Source organism: Colobus angolensis, unplaced genomic scaffold (assembly GCF_000951035.1).
Source record: "Colobus angolensis palliatus isolate OR3802 unplaced genomic scaffold, Cang.pa_1.0 Scaffold589, whole genome shotgun sequence".
NCBI lineage: Eukaryota > Metazoa > Chordata > Mammalia > Primates > Cercopithecidae > Colobus > Colobus angolensis.
The window spans coordinates 605,160-622,914 of NW_012119476.1; the positions used below are offsets into that span (position 1 = coordinate 605,160).

Genomic DNA, 17,755 nt, shown 5'->3' on the forward strand with positions numbered 1-17,755 from the left:
TATGGCTAGCCAATTTTCCTAGCACCATTTATTAAATAGGGAATCCTTTCCCCATTTCTTGTTTCTCTCAGGTTTGTCAAAGATCAGATGGCTGTACATTTAGAAACTATTTTTGCCTTTTATATAAGGGTACCTGGGAGGCAGACACTAAGTTGAATTTAAACCCTAACCAAAGGTTACAAATAAACGGAAGCCACTCACTGAGAATTGGATACATCAGAAGGACTTTTCTCCGGTAAATGTCTGGGGGGAATTTGGCATAATATACTTTAGCTCTTTGTGTCTCCTCATCACTCTGAATCAGGATCTTTCCAATTCGTATGGATCGACAGCAGTCTCGTAAACCTTGTTCCATTGCCTCACCTTGAAGAAGAAAAAAGAAAGAAAAAATATTAGGGGAAACAGAGAGAAAGCCCAAGAAAAGGCCAAAGTATAGTTTGTCACTGTTATTAATACAAAGAGGAAGGAAAAGGACAATAATTATTCTGAAGCTGACAGCTTTTATTTCTGATATGCTCATATTTCATACTTAGTGGAGGTTAATGAAACCAGGTTAAGGGCTGGTTAATGAAACTAGAATAAGCTAATTTTATTGCTAGTTTACAAGTTTTAGAGCTGTCATGCTTCCGTGATTATAGGAAATAAAGCATTTTGTTGAACAGCTCCCTGAGCTTTTTTAATATCAGGAATATTTTTATCTCTATTATTTTAAAGAGGCCTTTAAACCACCTAAATTTGTGACTTTTGTCTGAGAAAATGCAAAAGATTTGTGGAAGAATAAAGGCTGTAGATCAAAAAGTCTCCTTTTAGGTCAAGATAGCATCAGGGAACATCACTTAGCTCAACAATGACTTCTCAACAGCAAAGATATTGCTGCAAGCAGTGAAAAAGTTGTATATCGTTCCCCCTCTCCCAGGTAACAATAACTAGCACTACCACTGTTGGTTTCTGAACACAGAGCTATTTTTGACTCTGAATTCCTTTAAGGGGGTGTTTGCTAAAAGGCAGTCATTCTCATGCCATCTTCAAGATTTTAGGCCATATCAGAATTCTACCAATACTGGCATTTACTTAACATTTTTCTTAAATTTATTGTTTTCATTTAAATTTATTTTAAGAGGAAACTATATCACTAGGGTAAATATAAAACAAGTTTCTTTCTAATATATATGAAAATCAACAAATGGCTATTAAGGTTATAAACAATGCTGTACATCACCACAAGTCATCTGGTATATACTAAGGGTGCAAGGACCATGCTTGTGCCTTTAGGGAGGAAGCTGAACTGAAACAGAAGAAACTGCACCTTAAAAGTCCATTGTCTTTGCCAGTTTTTAAAAGTTGAACATCATTGTCCTGAAATGTCCTGAAATGCTATCAATGCTTAAGAGCTACCTCCTAGAAAAAAGTAGTTCCTAATTTACTTGAGGCATTTAATTGTTCACAAACAGAACTTCATAACCAAAAGAGAAAAGTGAATGTTTATATGTTAAAAATTAAACTATATGTATTCAGTGCAAACAAGTGTAGCTTCTACCACTTATGCAAAAAAATATAAATCTTATGCAAAACAATTAAGTTTGCTGAATGGAAAAAACCCCACGTAACAGGTATAGGTTCTAATCACAGGCAAGTGATTTTGCTATACAAAGGTTGGTTTAGAAGGGTAATCAGTTGAACTCAAATACAAATACAACATTCATAAGACCAGCAAATGGAAATACCTAGAATTAATGACAGTCAAGCACTTTTGCCTATGCGGTCACATAGTCATCATATATAAAGTTTGAAAGGATTAGGCCGGGTGTGGTGGCTCATGCCCATAATCCCAGCACTTTGGGAGGCTGAGGCAGGAGCATCACAGGAGGCCAGGAATTTTAGACCAGCCTGGGCAACATAGCAAGACCTCATCTCTACAAAAACAAAAAAAAAAAATTGTTTCTCAATTTGCTAGGTATAGTGGCACGTGCCTGTAGTCCTAGCTGCTCAGGAGGCTGAGGTGGGAGGATTACTTGAACTCAGGAATTTGAGGTTACAGTGAACTATGATCACGCCACCATACTCCAGCCTGGACAACAGAATGAGACCCTGTCTCTAAAAAAAAAAAAAAAAAATTAAAAAAAAACTATAAAACAAGTCATTTAGCCCAACAACAGAAATAAAAACAAAAGAAATATTTCTCGTCAGGTACTCAAAGTTCTCCAGGCCCGAATTTATACCATATTCCCTCAGTCTTCCAACTGCCCTATTCTCCCCAAGATAGCATCATCACATCCTCCTATCCTCCCATCGTCCCCTGAATCTCTTTGAAAGGTGGCTTGCCCATGTGAGCACTCTGTTAGGGAATACGCTCTAGTTAAAATTAGCAAACCTAGCCTCACACAGGCCATGACTCCACAGCACCATGAGGATAGATAACACAGGTGGTGAGATTTAACTAAAGGCAGGCTGCAATTATGACAGACAAGCCTGCCTCTCTTCTGAAAAACAGCAACAATTTCTATGCATACAAAGAGACAAAAATCACACACATGTGAACCTACCACTTCTCATTATGCTGACCCCACAATTTCCCTTCTCAAATTTCACTCCTTCATACTTGTATCCTGTTAGGAAATAAAACCAAATAATTTATCTTTCATCACTGGAGTAACCTACTTATTCTATAAAGCATCTGTGGTTTAAAGCAGATGGGCACAAAGCAACCCTTGTTCAGACACACTGTATAATGCCTGAGATTCCCTGTGGAAGTAATGAGATGAGTCATGACTTTTCAGTTACTTCTTAATTCTTCATAAGAAACCTGTGGGGATAATTGGGAGAGGCAGACTTCATTGAATGGGAATAGGACTTATTATAACATGATATTCACATACACATTCCTCAAACTGAATTCAAAGGACAATCACCGCACTCCGAGAATGCTATATACCCCATCAATTCAAACTGGGACCCCACTGTGAGCCACAGCAGAAAGCCTCCTCATTCCATTCTTCTTTATGAGCCTCCATTCTTCCTTAAAAGCAGAAGAAAGTGGCTGAAGTAGTTATTAAGACATGCTCAACTCTTGGTCTCATCCTGAATTTGTGTCAATTATGATGCAACAAGCTCAGTCCCCAATTTTCATAAAGTCAACCCTTTGAATAGAACAGTTTTACATTATTTACTAAAGAACCAAATCATAATTTCAAATCCCTGAAACAGAGATCTATGGCTACTTTCTATTAAAGGATAGAACAAAGCATCTTCTCCAATTCTTATCATTTTTAGTTTTCTTTTTTACTTTCTATCCTTTTTTACCATGTAATTTCAGTGCCAAAACAGACTTGCCCATTTGTGCTCACCAGCAGCTTTCCCATAGAGATGAAGATAAGCTGCCAGCAATTCTTAACTATGGTCCCAATGGGCTGTCATCAGAGGCAATACCTGCATGCTGAAGAGTACTTGTTAACCTTTAACTTGAATTGACAAGCAAGTCATTAACAAAAAGTCATCTACATAGATTTCTTTCCTAAATGCCTGAGAATTTTTTTTTTTTAAGATTTTAAAAGAATAGCTTCACCTAGGCTCCTCATTTTGCATATTTATTTTACTTAGACTGCTTTACTTCCATCTTTCCCCATTGTAGCTTGGAATTTTTATGAGGAAAATTTGAGAATAACAGCCCTAGTTACCTGTTGGAGTGGTCACCATGCATTCCTTATATGGCAGCTGATTCAATCCCTCTTCCACAACAAGTCTGATCTAGAGAGTCAAAGGAAGAAGAAGTTGAGAACCTGCTGGGAATCTCCTGTTAGCTGTTAGCTTCAGGAGCTGAACAGTAGGCAGTCATGAACACACTAGGCAAAGGTTTCACTTATGGAGGCAGGAAGGGGCCCCCTATCATGTGTTAGATACGGGGATAGATCCAAATGCCATGCTACTTGCTGCTAGGTATCCAGCCTCAGATAGGCACATGATTGCTACCAAAAGGCTCCAATATGCCTTCTGATTCTCACTCTGTCAGTCCAGACTATGAAGGACACAAAACTCCAGCAAGTGACAACAGTCATGGCAGGCACTCTTGGAAGTAATATACTTCTTATTATTCTGGAAATAGTGCCCACTGGGAATTTCTCTGCTTTATTCAGTACCTTGGAAATCGTTAAGTCAGATTATTTTTAACAAAGGCCCACCATAATGAAAATAAAGCCTGAAACTTCTTTAGAGGAAATAAATGAGTGCATTGGCTGAACCAATTTACTGAGCTTGAAGGAGGATCCAGTAAAATGCACTGCGGCTTCTCAGCTAAAGAGAAGGCTCATATCAATCGTAATGTGTGGTACAAAGGAAAGCATCACTCAGAACTACTAGAAGAGCCTCCAAAAACAAGATATGGTAATCCCATGAACAACCAGAGCCAACTACAATAAAGGTAATGCTGAGTCTGCAATGCACATTTTATTCAATCAATATTACATTACTGATTGAGAATCTGCAACAGCAGTGAGAAGCACCAGGCCCCCATGCTCTGTTATCACAACATATAATAACGCCCTGCTGCCATTAAAACAATTCTAAATAAGCCAGGATTTTGTCAGCCTGCAGCATGAGACAGAGGGCCCACGCACCTCATGAATACTGCATATGTGTGCATACTCACCTACAGTCACCATCTTCTGTGGATATTTTTTTTTTATGAGCAAATTACAAGGGTAAAAGAGGATTCTTTTCTTTGAAGAGCCTAGATCTTTTCCTTCTAGTAACAGTCCTCTAATGAGTCTTACCTCCTATCCCCATCCCCTCCAACCCTGGGACAGAAATTAGTGTGCCCAACTCTTATAGGAGAGCATAAAATCAGAAGAGCAACTAAAATATAAAGAACCCAAGGATCTGAGGGCCAAGGAAGGGAACCCTGACAAATTCAGGATAAAATTAATATATATTAATGACATGTGCTGCAGGAGATGGTGTACTAGAAATCCTCAAGAAGATAAACTTAAATAGCTCCAGTCTCTACCACAACCACAACAGACCCTTTCTCACCCCATATCAGGACCTTCAAAGCCACCTGCAGAGAACAAAGAGAGGTCCAATTCATCATCCCCTCAGGTGAATTATGCCATAGGTCCTTACTATCTCACTGGGCTAAGATTATGCTTGTCCTTTCAGGGAAGCATCTTACAATAACCATGAACTTAACTCCTACTTTCTATAGAAAAAGAACATAAGAACAGCAAAAGAAAGAGGAACCATTTTCTACCAGTAAACACCAAAACAGCAGCCATTAAGATACAAGTTATTCAAGCCAGTTCTTTTGGTTTGATAAAAGCATAAAAAACAGAATGACCTAACTATTGCTCCAGGAATGTCATCCACATTTATCTTGTTACTATCCAAGGGTTATTACTGCCACTGAAAACTCAAGTAATTTTAAATAAAATTGGTCTCTGAACCAAGAATATTTATGACCAAAAGCAGAACAGGAGTTGTCTATGCTCTTTTGGAACAAATTCCTCAGGCAAAACCTAAATGAAAAGTTTCATGCCTTTTTTCACATTCCTTTTAATTATCTACCTTAATCTGATTATAACTTTGGGGCTAAGAAGCCATGTTCATTCCTTTCTTTCCCAAACTAAATTTGTAATTAGTTTATAAATCTAGTATTTAGATCATAAACACCATGAGATTAGGGACCATGCCTACCTTCTTCACTATTGTATCTCATCTCTCTGGACACAGCCTAGCACAATGCCTAATTCACACAAGTTTAGTGAAATACATTCATGAAATATACACTAAACTTCATGAATATACACTAAATATAAATATACATTAGACTATATATAAATATAAATATACACTAAACTTTCCTGAATGTAATGTATTTTCTGCTGTGGATTAAAACTAATATCCACAGCAGAAAACATGTCAACCTCACTCCAAGCACTGAGCATGCTTAGATATTAACACAAGAAGAAAACACAGTGCTTACCCTGAAGACAAACCACTTTGGACTGAGATCCTCTCAGATCACACTAGATAAACAGAACTGGGCTTGGTCAATCCTTAATAGGAAGTGTCTGAGGAAAGCATAGACAGTCAAATGTAGTCTTCACATGTGAAGGCTAGTACAGGAAAGAAGAGGCAAAATAAGCCTCCTCCCGCTGCTGCCGTAAACTACAAGAAATATATTTTTGTACATTCGCTGGATACCACAAGTGTAACTATTAGGTCTCCTTACATTTTTGGTTTTCTTTTAATGTACTTCACTGCCCTAAGAAGAGGCACTTAAGAATTGCTGAGACTCAAGTTACCCAGATCCATTTGAGAGGTAATGATATCTCAGAAATACAGGGAATTAGTTCATGGGCAATGCTTTGTGGTGAAAAGTATTGAAGTAGACCTTTAATGCAACAGTGAAACAATACTTCATTAGCCTAGCAAGATGATGGTTACTTAGTACAATCTCTTTCAGCCCCAGAATGCTCTAGAACAAAAATACCCCTTGGTCTACCATGATTATATCACTAGGCAAAACAATGAAATGAAAATGAGAAGCCCGCACCTACCAAACGATCCGCAGAAAACATGAAGTCCCCTCTACTGGCTGTCCTAAAAAAAAAGATAATACAAGTTTTAGTCTAAATTAGAGCTTTAAGGCAAAATGTTATTTAATAAGTACAGTAACACTGATATTAAGACCTATAACACACTAAAAGCTTAAATGTTGACATGTACAGACTATTACCGAGGCAAGATACTTTTTACTAGGATACAGACATCTAAATGAGATGACTTGATCAATAATGAAAATGCTTCTTTGATATCAACATTAGAGACTGGAACTGAAAAGATCATGCAGTCCCCCGCTGAGCTGCCCAAGTACATATTAGTCAACCAGGAGATGAACAAGTTACCCCTGGAGGGTGAGAAAAAGCCCAGAGCTAAAGTTGAGAGGAAACTTTGCAGTAAGAAAAGCACTTTCTCCCCATTTTCCCCCTCAATTCACCTTGATCTAAAACCTATATTACCAAGATAAGTAACCCATCTACTTTGTAATCTTTTTTGGAACTAGAATGGTATGAATAAATAAATCCTCTACTTTTGCCACTGCTTTCAAAAACATATAACCTAATTTCTGAGAACTCATTCTCAAATAATTGATAATTTGTTCCTTTTGACTGTTTTTTCAAATGAGTACTTCATTCCCTAGATCTTTCTGCCATTTTCCTGTCCATTTCCTCTGTTCAATATCCTAAGGTAACCAAGTAATAATAATCCAGGGCTACGTCTACCCACAAGCTGTTAACGAGCCAAAAAGGGAATGTTAAACAACTGATGTTATTTCTGTACATAAAAATGTAGTATTGTTCCTCATCCTTCTTCCATATAAGTTAAATGATCTGACTGAATGGATTGATTTACAGCTTATGTACTTAAAAATCCCCATCTGCCTATCTATGGACTACCTATTCTCCAAAACAGCATCAAAATGATATATGCAAACACATATTATCTCAGTATATCATTAATTTCCACTCTTTTTCCTCAAGCTGCATTTGATTTCTCTGAGATGGAAAAAGCAATGAAATAGCCCTGACACAAATGGCATTAGGTTTCTTATAGTAACCACAGTTCTATCATACTACAGATACTAGCTCTCTAAAATATAAACCACAATTGAGCAACAGCGAGAATATAGGTCTGTGTTGTTTATGTACAAAAATTCCTTAAACTCAGAAAACTCTATCCACACATACCTACACACACACAGAGCCCCTTTAAAACAGGCTCAATTTCATGAACTGTGGTTTTCAAATAAGACTATCCAATTACACCAGCACCTTTCATTTATATAATTAAACTTCACTACAGTGAACTACAAAAAATACTGAAACCTACTGCTCTGTTTGCTAGGTCTATACAAACTTACCTAGGCAGCCAGAACATAGTTTTTCAATAAGAAGTCTGGATTTGACTTAAAGACATATGCAGTGTTATATATTATGGGAGACACTGGAAATGTCGGTTTTAATTTCTGAACAGTTAGATATCACTTTAATACAGAGAAACAGTATATTAGGTTAAGTGATCAGAGTTGCCCAAATCTGTTATTTTACTTTGGAATCAAACATTTTACTACCTTTCATACCCTCCCCCACAAAAAAATCAGCCTCAGCTAACTTTTGCATCAAAAGCACCTACTTTCTCTACATTCCAAAAAAGGTACACACTATGAGAACTTAATATGAGCTGTTATCTCTTGACAGTTATTTGACCTCCAGTAAAATCAGTTACCACTCCAAGTAACTCTATAAGCTGTAATTACTTACCTATTTCCTGCTGTATAGACAGACTTCAGATCCATACTATTCATTTTAAATCCATTTAGAAATTAAATTATATCTAGAATACAATAAGTTGACCTCCTTTTTAAAAAAAAAATCCACAATGGCCTTCAATATCATATTTAAATCTTTAACATTGTTAAGACAAGAGTTTCATAAAGCAGGTATTTACTTGTTGTATCAATGAAGCTGCATGTATTCTCTGAGGCTCTATTTTAGACACAACGCTAGGCTGAAATATTTGTTAATAGGGATGTTTTAATATGAACCAGACTCCAGACCTTCTTCATTCCACACACTTCATTTTAAATCATAAATGTAATCTCTCCTACTGGAAATAAAGCTTTGAAAGACACATTAATCATCTTCTATCTGATAATAGTCCCAAATAAAGTCTAATGTAAAATTACCACAATGTAAAAAACACACAGATACACATCCCTGGAATATTTTTAAATATATCTAAATAACCAAATATCAAATATTTGAACAGATAATGATATCCAGGCACTTGTAATCCAAAGTATAGATATCTAATTAATGTTAAGCTGAGCATATTTTAAATTGTACAAACCCCAACCAGGTTTAGCAATGCAGATTTAATCATATCTGAGAACCCACTTTTCTTGACACTGCCTCACATAAACAAATGTGTCACACACCTGTAGCAACAAGACAAATGCCAAAGGCAGTCATTTTAAAAAGTGATCTTCACACTGAAACAACAAAAGAATGAGATTCATACTGGAAGCTAAATCCTTATTTTTTAATTTACTTTTTTTCAACTTTTATTTTACATTCAGGGGGTACATGTGTAGGTTTTTTACCTGGGTGTATTGCATGATGCTGAGGTTTGGGTACAAATGATCCTATCACCCAGGTACTTAGCATAGTACACAAGTTAGTTTCCCAACTCTTGTTCCCCTCCATCCTTCCCCCTAAAATTTAGTAGTCCCCAGTGTCTACTGTTGCCATCTTCATGTCCATAAGTACCCAGTGTTTAGCTCCCATTTATAAGTAAGAACATGCAGTATTTGATTATCTGTTCCTGCATTCATTTGCTTAGGATAATGGCCTCCAGCTGCATCCATGTCACTGCAAAGGACATGATTTCATTCTTTTCTATGGCTGCATAGGACTCCATCATACATATTTACCACACTTTTTCTATCCAATCCACTGTTGATGGGCACCTACATTGATTCCATGTCTTTGCTATTGTAAATACTGTTGTGATGAACATACAAGTGCATGTGTTTTTTTGGTAGAACAATTTGTTTTCATTTGAATATATACCCAGTAATGGGATTCTTGGGTCAAATGGTTCCTAATAATTTCAGAAATCTTGAAACAGCTTTCCACACTGGCTGAACTAATTCACATTCTCACCAACAGTGTATAAGCATCTCCTTTTCTCCATATCCTTGCAAAGATCTGTTGTTTTTTGACTTTTTAATAATCACCATTCTAACGGGTGTGAGATGGTATTTCATTGTGGTTTTTATTTGCATTTATCTGATTAGTGATGATGAGCATTTTTTCATATGTTTGTAGGCTGCTTGTATGTCTTCTTTAGAAAAGTGTTTATGTCTTTTGCACCTCTTTAAGGGGGTTCTTTGTTTTTTGCTTGTTCAATGTGTTTAAGTTCCTTATAGATTTCTGGATATTACACCTTTGTCAGATGCACAGTTTGTGAATATTTTCTTCCATTCTGTAGGTTGTCTGTTTACTCTGTTGATAGTTTCTTTTGCTGTGCAGAAGCTCTTTAGTTTAATTAGGTCTCACTTGTAAATTTTTGTTTTTGCTGCAATTGCTTTTGACGACTTTGTCACAAATTCCAAGATCAATGGTAAGAAGGGTAATTCCTAGGTTTTCTTCTACGATTCTTGTAGTTTGAGGTCTTACATGTAAATATTTAATCCATCTTAAGTTTTCTACACAGTGAAAAGTGTGGGTCCAGTTTCATTCTTCCACATATGGATAGCCAGCCATCCCCAAACCATTTATTGAATAGGTAGTCCTTTCCCTATTCCTTACTTTTGTTGGTTTTGTCGAAGATTAAATAGCTGTAAGTCTGTGGCTTTATTTCTGGGTTCTCTATTCTGTTCCATCAGTCTGTGTGTCTGTTTTTTCACCAGTATCATGCTGTTTTGGTTACTGTGGCCTTGTAGTATAGTTTGAAGTCAGATAATGTGATGTTCTTTTTGCTTAGGATTGCTTTGGCTATTCTGGCTCTTTTGGGGCTCCATATGAATTTTAGAATAGTTTGTTTTTCCAATTCTGAGAAAAATAATGTTGGTAGTTTGAGAGGAATAGTATTGGATCTATAGATTGCTTTCGGCAGTGTGTCCATTTTACCAAAACTGATTCTTCCAATCCATGCTCATGAAATGTTTTTCCATCTGTTTGTGTCATCTACGATTTCTTTTAGCTGTATTTTGTAGCTCTCCTTGTAGAGATCTTTCACCCCCTTGGTTAGATGTATTCCTAGGTATTTTTTTGCAGCTATTGTAAATGGAACTTTTTTTCATTTATTTACTTTATAGATATGGGGTCTCACTATATTGCCCAGGCTGGTCTTGAACTCCTCAGCTCAAGTGATCCTCCTGCTTTGGCCTCCCAGTGTGCTTGAATTACTGGCATGAGCCATCACACCCAGCCCTGTAAATATGATGTGTTCTTGATTTGGCTCTCAGCTTGAATACCATTGGTGTATATAAATGCTACTGATTTTGGTACATTGATTTTGTATTCTGAAATATTACTGAAGTCATTTATCAGTTCCAGGAGCCTTTTAGTGGAATCTACATGGTTTTCTATATATAGAATCATATTTTCCATGAAGAGAGATAGTTTGATGACTTCTTTTCCTATTTGGTTGCCTTTTATTTATTTCTCTTGCCTGATTGCTCTTGCTAGCACTTCCAGTACCATGTTGAATAGGAGTGGTGAGAGTGAGTATCCTTGTCTTGTTCCAGTTTTCATAGGAAATGCTTCCAGTTTTTGCCCATTCAGTACAGTGTTGGCTGTGGGTCTGTCATAGATACATGGCTGTTATTACTTTCAGGTATTTTCCTTTGATAACTAAGAAATGATTTTTTGAGGGGTTTTATGATAAATGGAGGGTACACTTTATCAAAAGCTTTTTCTGCAGCTGTTGAGATGATCATATATTTTAAAATTCTTTTTATGTGTTGAATCACATTTAGTGATTTGTATATGTTGAATTATCCTTGCATCCCAGTAATGGCACCTACTTGATAATGGCAAATTAACTTATTGATATGCTGTTGAATTTGTTTTGCTAGTATTTTGTTGAGGACTTTTGCATCTATGTTCATCGTAAGTGGCTTGTAGTTTTCTTTTTTCATTGAGTCTTTGCCAGGTTTTGTTATCAGGGTGATGCTGGATTCGTTGGATTCACAGAATGAGTTAGGGAGGAGTCCTTCCTCCTTGATTTTTTGGAATCGTTTCAGTAGAACTGGTATAAGCTCTTCTTGCATATCTGGTAGAATTCAATTGTGAATCTATCTGGTCCAGGTCTTCTTTAGGTTGGTAGGTTTTTTATTACTTATTCAATTTTGGAACTTAATGTTGGTCTGTTCAGGGTTTCAATTTCTTCCTAATTCAATTTTGGGAGAATGTTTGTTTCCAGGAACGTATCCATTTCCTCTAGATCTTCTAGTTTTTGCATCTAGAGTTGTTCATCATAGTCTCTGAGGATCTTTTGTATTTACATGAGATTGTTTGTAATATCACCTTTGCCTTTTCAGATTGTGATTATTTGGATCTTCTCTCTTTTTATCCTTTATCAATCTAGCTAATGGTCTATTGATTTTGTTTATCCTTTCAAAGAAGTAACTTTTGATTTTGTTGATCCTCTTTATGTTTTTGGGTATCAATTTTATTCACTTCCACTCCGACTTTAATTATTTATTTTCTTCTGATAGCTTTAGGGTTAGTTTTTTCTTGTTTTTCTAGTTGCTCTAGGTGTGACATTACATTGCTAATGAGATCTTTTTAACTTTTTGAGGTGTTTAGCACTATAAACTCCTCTTAATCCTGCTTTTGCTGCATCCCAGAGATTTTGGTATGCTGTGTTTCTGTTTTATTTCAAAGAATTTTGTGCAAATCCTCAATTTAATGTGGACAATTTAATGTTAAACCTGACTCTTTCCTAAATGTTAAGTGAGACTGTCTATAAAGCACTTTAAAATTTCCTGGGACTATAGCAATTGTGTATATTTAAAAATATGTACATCTCATAGTAGACCCAAACCAACATGAAACCTTTTCCCCTCTTCTTACTAGGCTTCACTACTACTAGTACTATTACTATTACTACAACTTCTAAATGGAGGGATTCTCTAGCATGTTGGAGGAAATTCTCCCCTGGGATAATTACAACTTCAATTCTCACAGCAGATATTGACATTTTATCACTCATTCTGTTTCTTCTCTCTATTTAGAATACACTTAACAACCCTCATCTTTTTTTACAAAATCAATTTAACAACTACATATACATACGTGTGTGTATGTGTGTGTGTGTGTGTGTGTGTGTGTATATATATATATATATATATCCTAAATCACAATGACTTAAGTATATAACTCTTATAAATTACAGGAGGTACCTAATGTTATACACATGTTACTACCTTATTTTCCAGAGGCCACCATTTATTAAAAGCTTCCTTGGTGCCCAGTAGTAACCACTTTTGGTATATTATCTCATCTAATCCTCATGCAATTTAAGAAGTAGATTTTATTATCACCACCACTTTAGCAATGAAAACAGTGAGGCTTCCAAAAGTAAAGTCAGGTTCTTTACAGCCTGGAGCTCTCCAATTCCAAGTCTCTGAGAAAAGCAATGACTTATATTTTGCCCTAATAAGGAAATGCTTACTACTAAAAGGTAGCCAATTTTTTAGATATCCTTTTAGGATACTTCTCTCCCTGTGAATCAGATTGATATGTATATACAATGCAAACAACAAAACAATGAGTCTGGGAGGCAAATAAAACATCATTAAAATATTCCTTCTGAAGAGGGAAAAGTTTTTATAACATGGCTTGTAAAATATGTACTAAAGTTACCACATACAAGAATACATCCTTTCCAAAAATGACTAAAGCAAAATCTTGTGACTTATCACCTAAAAACAACTTAATTTAAATAAAATGCTAGTAGCACTGAATTATTTGTCATTTCAAAAGTTTAAATGTATCACTTTCTCTGGGAGGATTATATACAAAGTTTGTTTGTAGTGTATGGGGCAAGGGGCAGGTTGGGTATTGTAGTTGGGCATAGGTTTGCCAGATTAAGCAAATCAAAATCAGGACCCACCCCCACAAGTAAATTTGTATTTCAGAAATCTCATGAAATATTTAGGACATACTTAACATAAAAAATCATGCATTGTTTATGTGAATTCAGATTTAACTAAGCATCCTGTACTTTGACAGGCAATCTAAGTTGAGGAGGAAGAATTAAATGGACTCATACTCAGCTCTAATGTGCTTTTTTTGGTTTTGAGCAACAAGTTAAAGGAAAGTACAACCAAAAAGCTTTTCTGGCAGGTTTTAACCAAAGGAATGTTTCATTTAAAGTTAATGTTTAGTGAAAACATGACCTTTACATCCATAATTACTTTATTATTATGTGATCACTAAAATATAGTCCCAAAGTTTGTCATAGTATACAGATGATTTATGAATGTTTTTCCTTCTCCTTCCTTTACCTTCACAAAAACAAACCCCCAATGAAGAATTCGGAGCAAACTTAACCAAAAGCAAAATGTTTAAAAAATGTTTTTTTTTTTTTTTGCCAGGTGCAAGTCATCAAGGCCACAGCACTTTAGCACCTTCCTAATAAACTCATAAACTAGAGTGTCAATAACTATTTACCTGCACCTCAAAGCTGTGTTCAATGTGAACATTCAAAATAGGACAGAGGAGAGGACCCAAAGGCCCTCTTAAGGAAGCAGACTGCTCCTGCAGGACCTGGGAGACACCCCAAATACTGTGAGTGCCCCAACTATGGAAGAGAGAAAGGAAGACCCTCCTCTCCCAAACACACAGCCCCACTGAAGAATCTGAAGGTCTGTTTGCAGGAGAAATTTATGACCTTACCTGGAGCTGAGTCAATTTAGAGAGCCCAGTGAAATACAGGGGTAGAGGAAGCAGCAGAAAGGCCCTGGAAGCTTCCTGGATCCCCAAGCAGCCCATTCCTGCCTGACAAAACAGGAATCCATCAGGAGTGAGGTCAGAGGAGCAGGGGTTAAATCTCCACAGGGAGAAGGAAATCTCTAGCTGAACTTTGTAACAATTTCAATGGGGTGAGAAGCCTCCTGGCCAGAACTCAGGGAGGGCACAAATCCAGTGAGCTGACTCCACAGGCAGGGGAAGAAGTTTTTCTTTCTCAACTTGGAGGCAGGTAGCCTGGGCAATTTTTCAAGCCAGTCGTGCCCACCGCCTGAAAACAGACTTGGGGCTGTTGGAGGGGGCACGGTGGGAGTGAGACCGGCACTTTGGTTTACATGGGAGCTGGGTGAGGCCTGTGACTCCTGGCTTTCCCCCGCTTCCCTGACAACCTGCAGGACTCAGCAGAGGTAGCCATAATCCTCCTAGGTACACAACTCCAGTGACCTGGGCATCTCAACCCCATCCCCAACAGCAGCCACAGCAAGACCAGCCCGAGGAGAGTCTGAGCTCAGACACACCTAGCCCTGCTCCCACCTGATGTTCCTTCCCTACCCACTGTGATAGAAGAAGACAAAGGGCATATAATCTTAGGATTTCTAGGGCCCCACCCACCATCAGTCCCTCTCCACACTACTACAGGTGATGCTCCCTGGAAAGTGCCACCTCTTGGCAAGAGGCCAACCAGCAAAAAAAATAGAACATTAAACCACCAAAGCTAAAAACCATAATGGAGTCCACTGCACCCCCTCTGCCACCTCCACTGGAACAGGCACTGGTATCCATGGCTGACAGACCCATAGATGGTTCACATCACAGAACTCCCATGCAGACAACATCCAGTACCAGTCCAGAGCTGGGTAGACTCTCTGGGTGGCTGGGCCCAGAAGAGAGACAACAATCACAGCAGTTTGGCTCACAGGAAGCCATATTCATAGGAAAAGGAGGAGAGTACTGATCAAGGGAACACCTCATGGGACAAAAGAATCTGAGCAACAGCCTTTGGCCCTAAACCTTCCCTCTGACAGAGCATACCCAAATGAGAAGGAATCAGAAAACAAACCCTGGTAATATGACATAAGAAGGCTCTTTAACAGCCCCCCAAAATCACACTAGTTCACCAGCAATGGATGCAAACCAAGAAGGAATCCCTGATTTGCCTGAAGAAGAATTCAGGAGGTTAGTTATTAAGCTAATCAGGGAGGCACCAGAGAAAGGCAAAGCCCAATGCAAGGAAATCCAAAAACAATACAACAAATGAATGGAGAAATATTCAAGGAAACAGTGCACAGAAAAAACAATCAAAACTTCAGGAAACGTTGGACACACTTTTAGATATGGGAAATGCTCTGGAAAGTCTCAGCAACTGAATTGAACAAGTAGAAGACAGAAATTGACAGCTTGAAGACAAGGTCTTTGAATTAACTCAATCCAACAAAGACAAAGAAAAAAGAGTAAGAAAATATGAACGAAGCCTCCAAGAATTCTAGGATTATGTTAAACAACTAAACCTAAGAATCATCAGTGTTCCTGAGGAAGAAGAGAATTCTAAAAGCTTGGAAAACACATTTGGGGGAATAATTGACAAAAATTTCCCCAGCCTTGCTAGAGACATAGACATCCAAATACAAGAAGCACAAAGAATGCCTGGAAAATTCATCACAAAAAGGTCATTGCCTAGGCACATTGTCATCAGGCTATCCAAAGTTAAGATGAAGGAAAAAAATCTTAAGAGCTGTGAGACAAAAACACCAAGTAACCTATGAAAACCTATCAGATTAACAGCAGATTTGTCAGCAGAAACTCTACAAGCTGGAAGCTTTCTATCTTCAGCCTCCTCAAGCAAACAAACAAATCAGCCAAGAATTTTGTGTGCAGCGAAACTAAGCATCAAACATGAAGGAAAGATACAGACTTTTTCAGGCAAACGCTGAGAGAATTCACCATTATCAAGCCACCACTACAAAAACTGCTAAAAGGAGCTCTAAATCTTGAAACAAATCCTGGAAACACATCAAAACAGAACCTCTTTATAGCATAAATCACTCAGGACCTATACAACAAAAATACAAGTAAAAGGCAAAAACTAAAAACAAAACAAAAAAAACAAAGTACAAAGACAGCAAAGAGCATGATCAATGCAACAGAACCTCACATTTCAATACTAACATTGAATGTAAATGACCTAAACGCTCCACTTAAAAGATACAAAATTGAAGAATGGATAGGAACTAACCAACCAATTATCTGCTGCCTTCAGGAGACTCACCTAACACATGAGGACTCACACAAACATAAGGTAGAAGTGGAAAGAGACATTTCATGCAAATGGACACCAAAAGTGAGATGGAGTAGCTGTTCTTATATCAGACAAAACAAACTTGAAAGCAACAGCACTTAACAAAGACAAAGAGGGACATTATATAACACTAAAAAGCCTTGTCCAGTGGAAAACTATCACAATCCTAAACATATGTACACCTAACACTGGACCTCCCAAATTTATAAAACAATTACTAACAGACCTAAGAAATGAGTTAGACAGCAACATAATAATAGTGGGGGACTTCAATACTCCACTGACAGCACTAGACAGGTCATCAAGACAGAAGGTCAACAGAGAAACAATGGATTTAAACTATACCTTAGAACAAATTGACTTAACAAATATATACAGAACATTTCATCCAACAACTGCAGAATACATATTCTATTCAACAGTGCATGGAACTTTCTCCAAGATAGACAATATGATAGGCCATAAAACAAGCCTGAATACATTTAAGAAAACTGAAATTATATCAAGCACTCTCTCAGACCACAGTGGAATAAAACTGGAAATCAACTCCAAAAGCAACCTTCAAAATCATGCAAATACATGAAATTAAATAACCTGTTCCTGAATGATCATTGGGTCAAAAACAAAATCAAGATGGAAATTTAGAAATTCTTCAAACTGAATGACACATACCTCCCAAATAATGACACAACCTCCCAAAACCTCTGGGATACAGCAAAGGCAGTGCTAAGAGGGAATTTCACAGCCCTAAACACCTACATCAAAAAGACTGAAAGAACACAAACTGACATTCTAAGATCACACCTCAAGGAACTAGAGAAACAAGAACAAACCAAACCCAAATCCAGCAGAAGAAAGGAAGTAACCAAGATCAGAGCAGAACTAAGTGAAATTGAAGCTATATATATATATATATATATAT

The 17,755-nt window shown here is 37.2% G+C and overlaps 1 protein-coding gene across 2 annotated transcripts in view; it reads right to left on the reverse strand.

Annotated features, from left to right (window-relative positions):
- The window catches only part of UPRT (uracil phosphoribosyltransferase (FUR1) homolog (S. cerevisiae)), a 32,242-nt gene that overhangs the window by 5,803 nt on the left and 8,684 nt on the right, over positions 1-17,755 (reverse strand). For both annotated transcript variants that reach the window (XM_011962255.1, XM_011962256.1), the window contains exons 2-5: positions 6,552-6,594; positions 3,675-3,744; positions 2,544-2,606; positions 202-363 (exon numbers count right to left, since the gene is read on the reverse strand). In XM_011962255.1, coding sequence (XP_011817645.1) covers positions 202-363; positions 2,544-2,606; positions 3,675-3,744; positions 6,552-6,594 — 338 coding nt within the window. The remainder of the gene's footprint in view (positions 1-201; positions 364-2,543; positions 2,607-3,674; positions 3,745-6,551; positions 6,595-17,755) is intronic.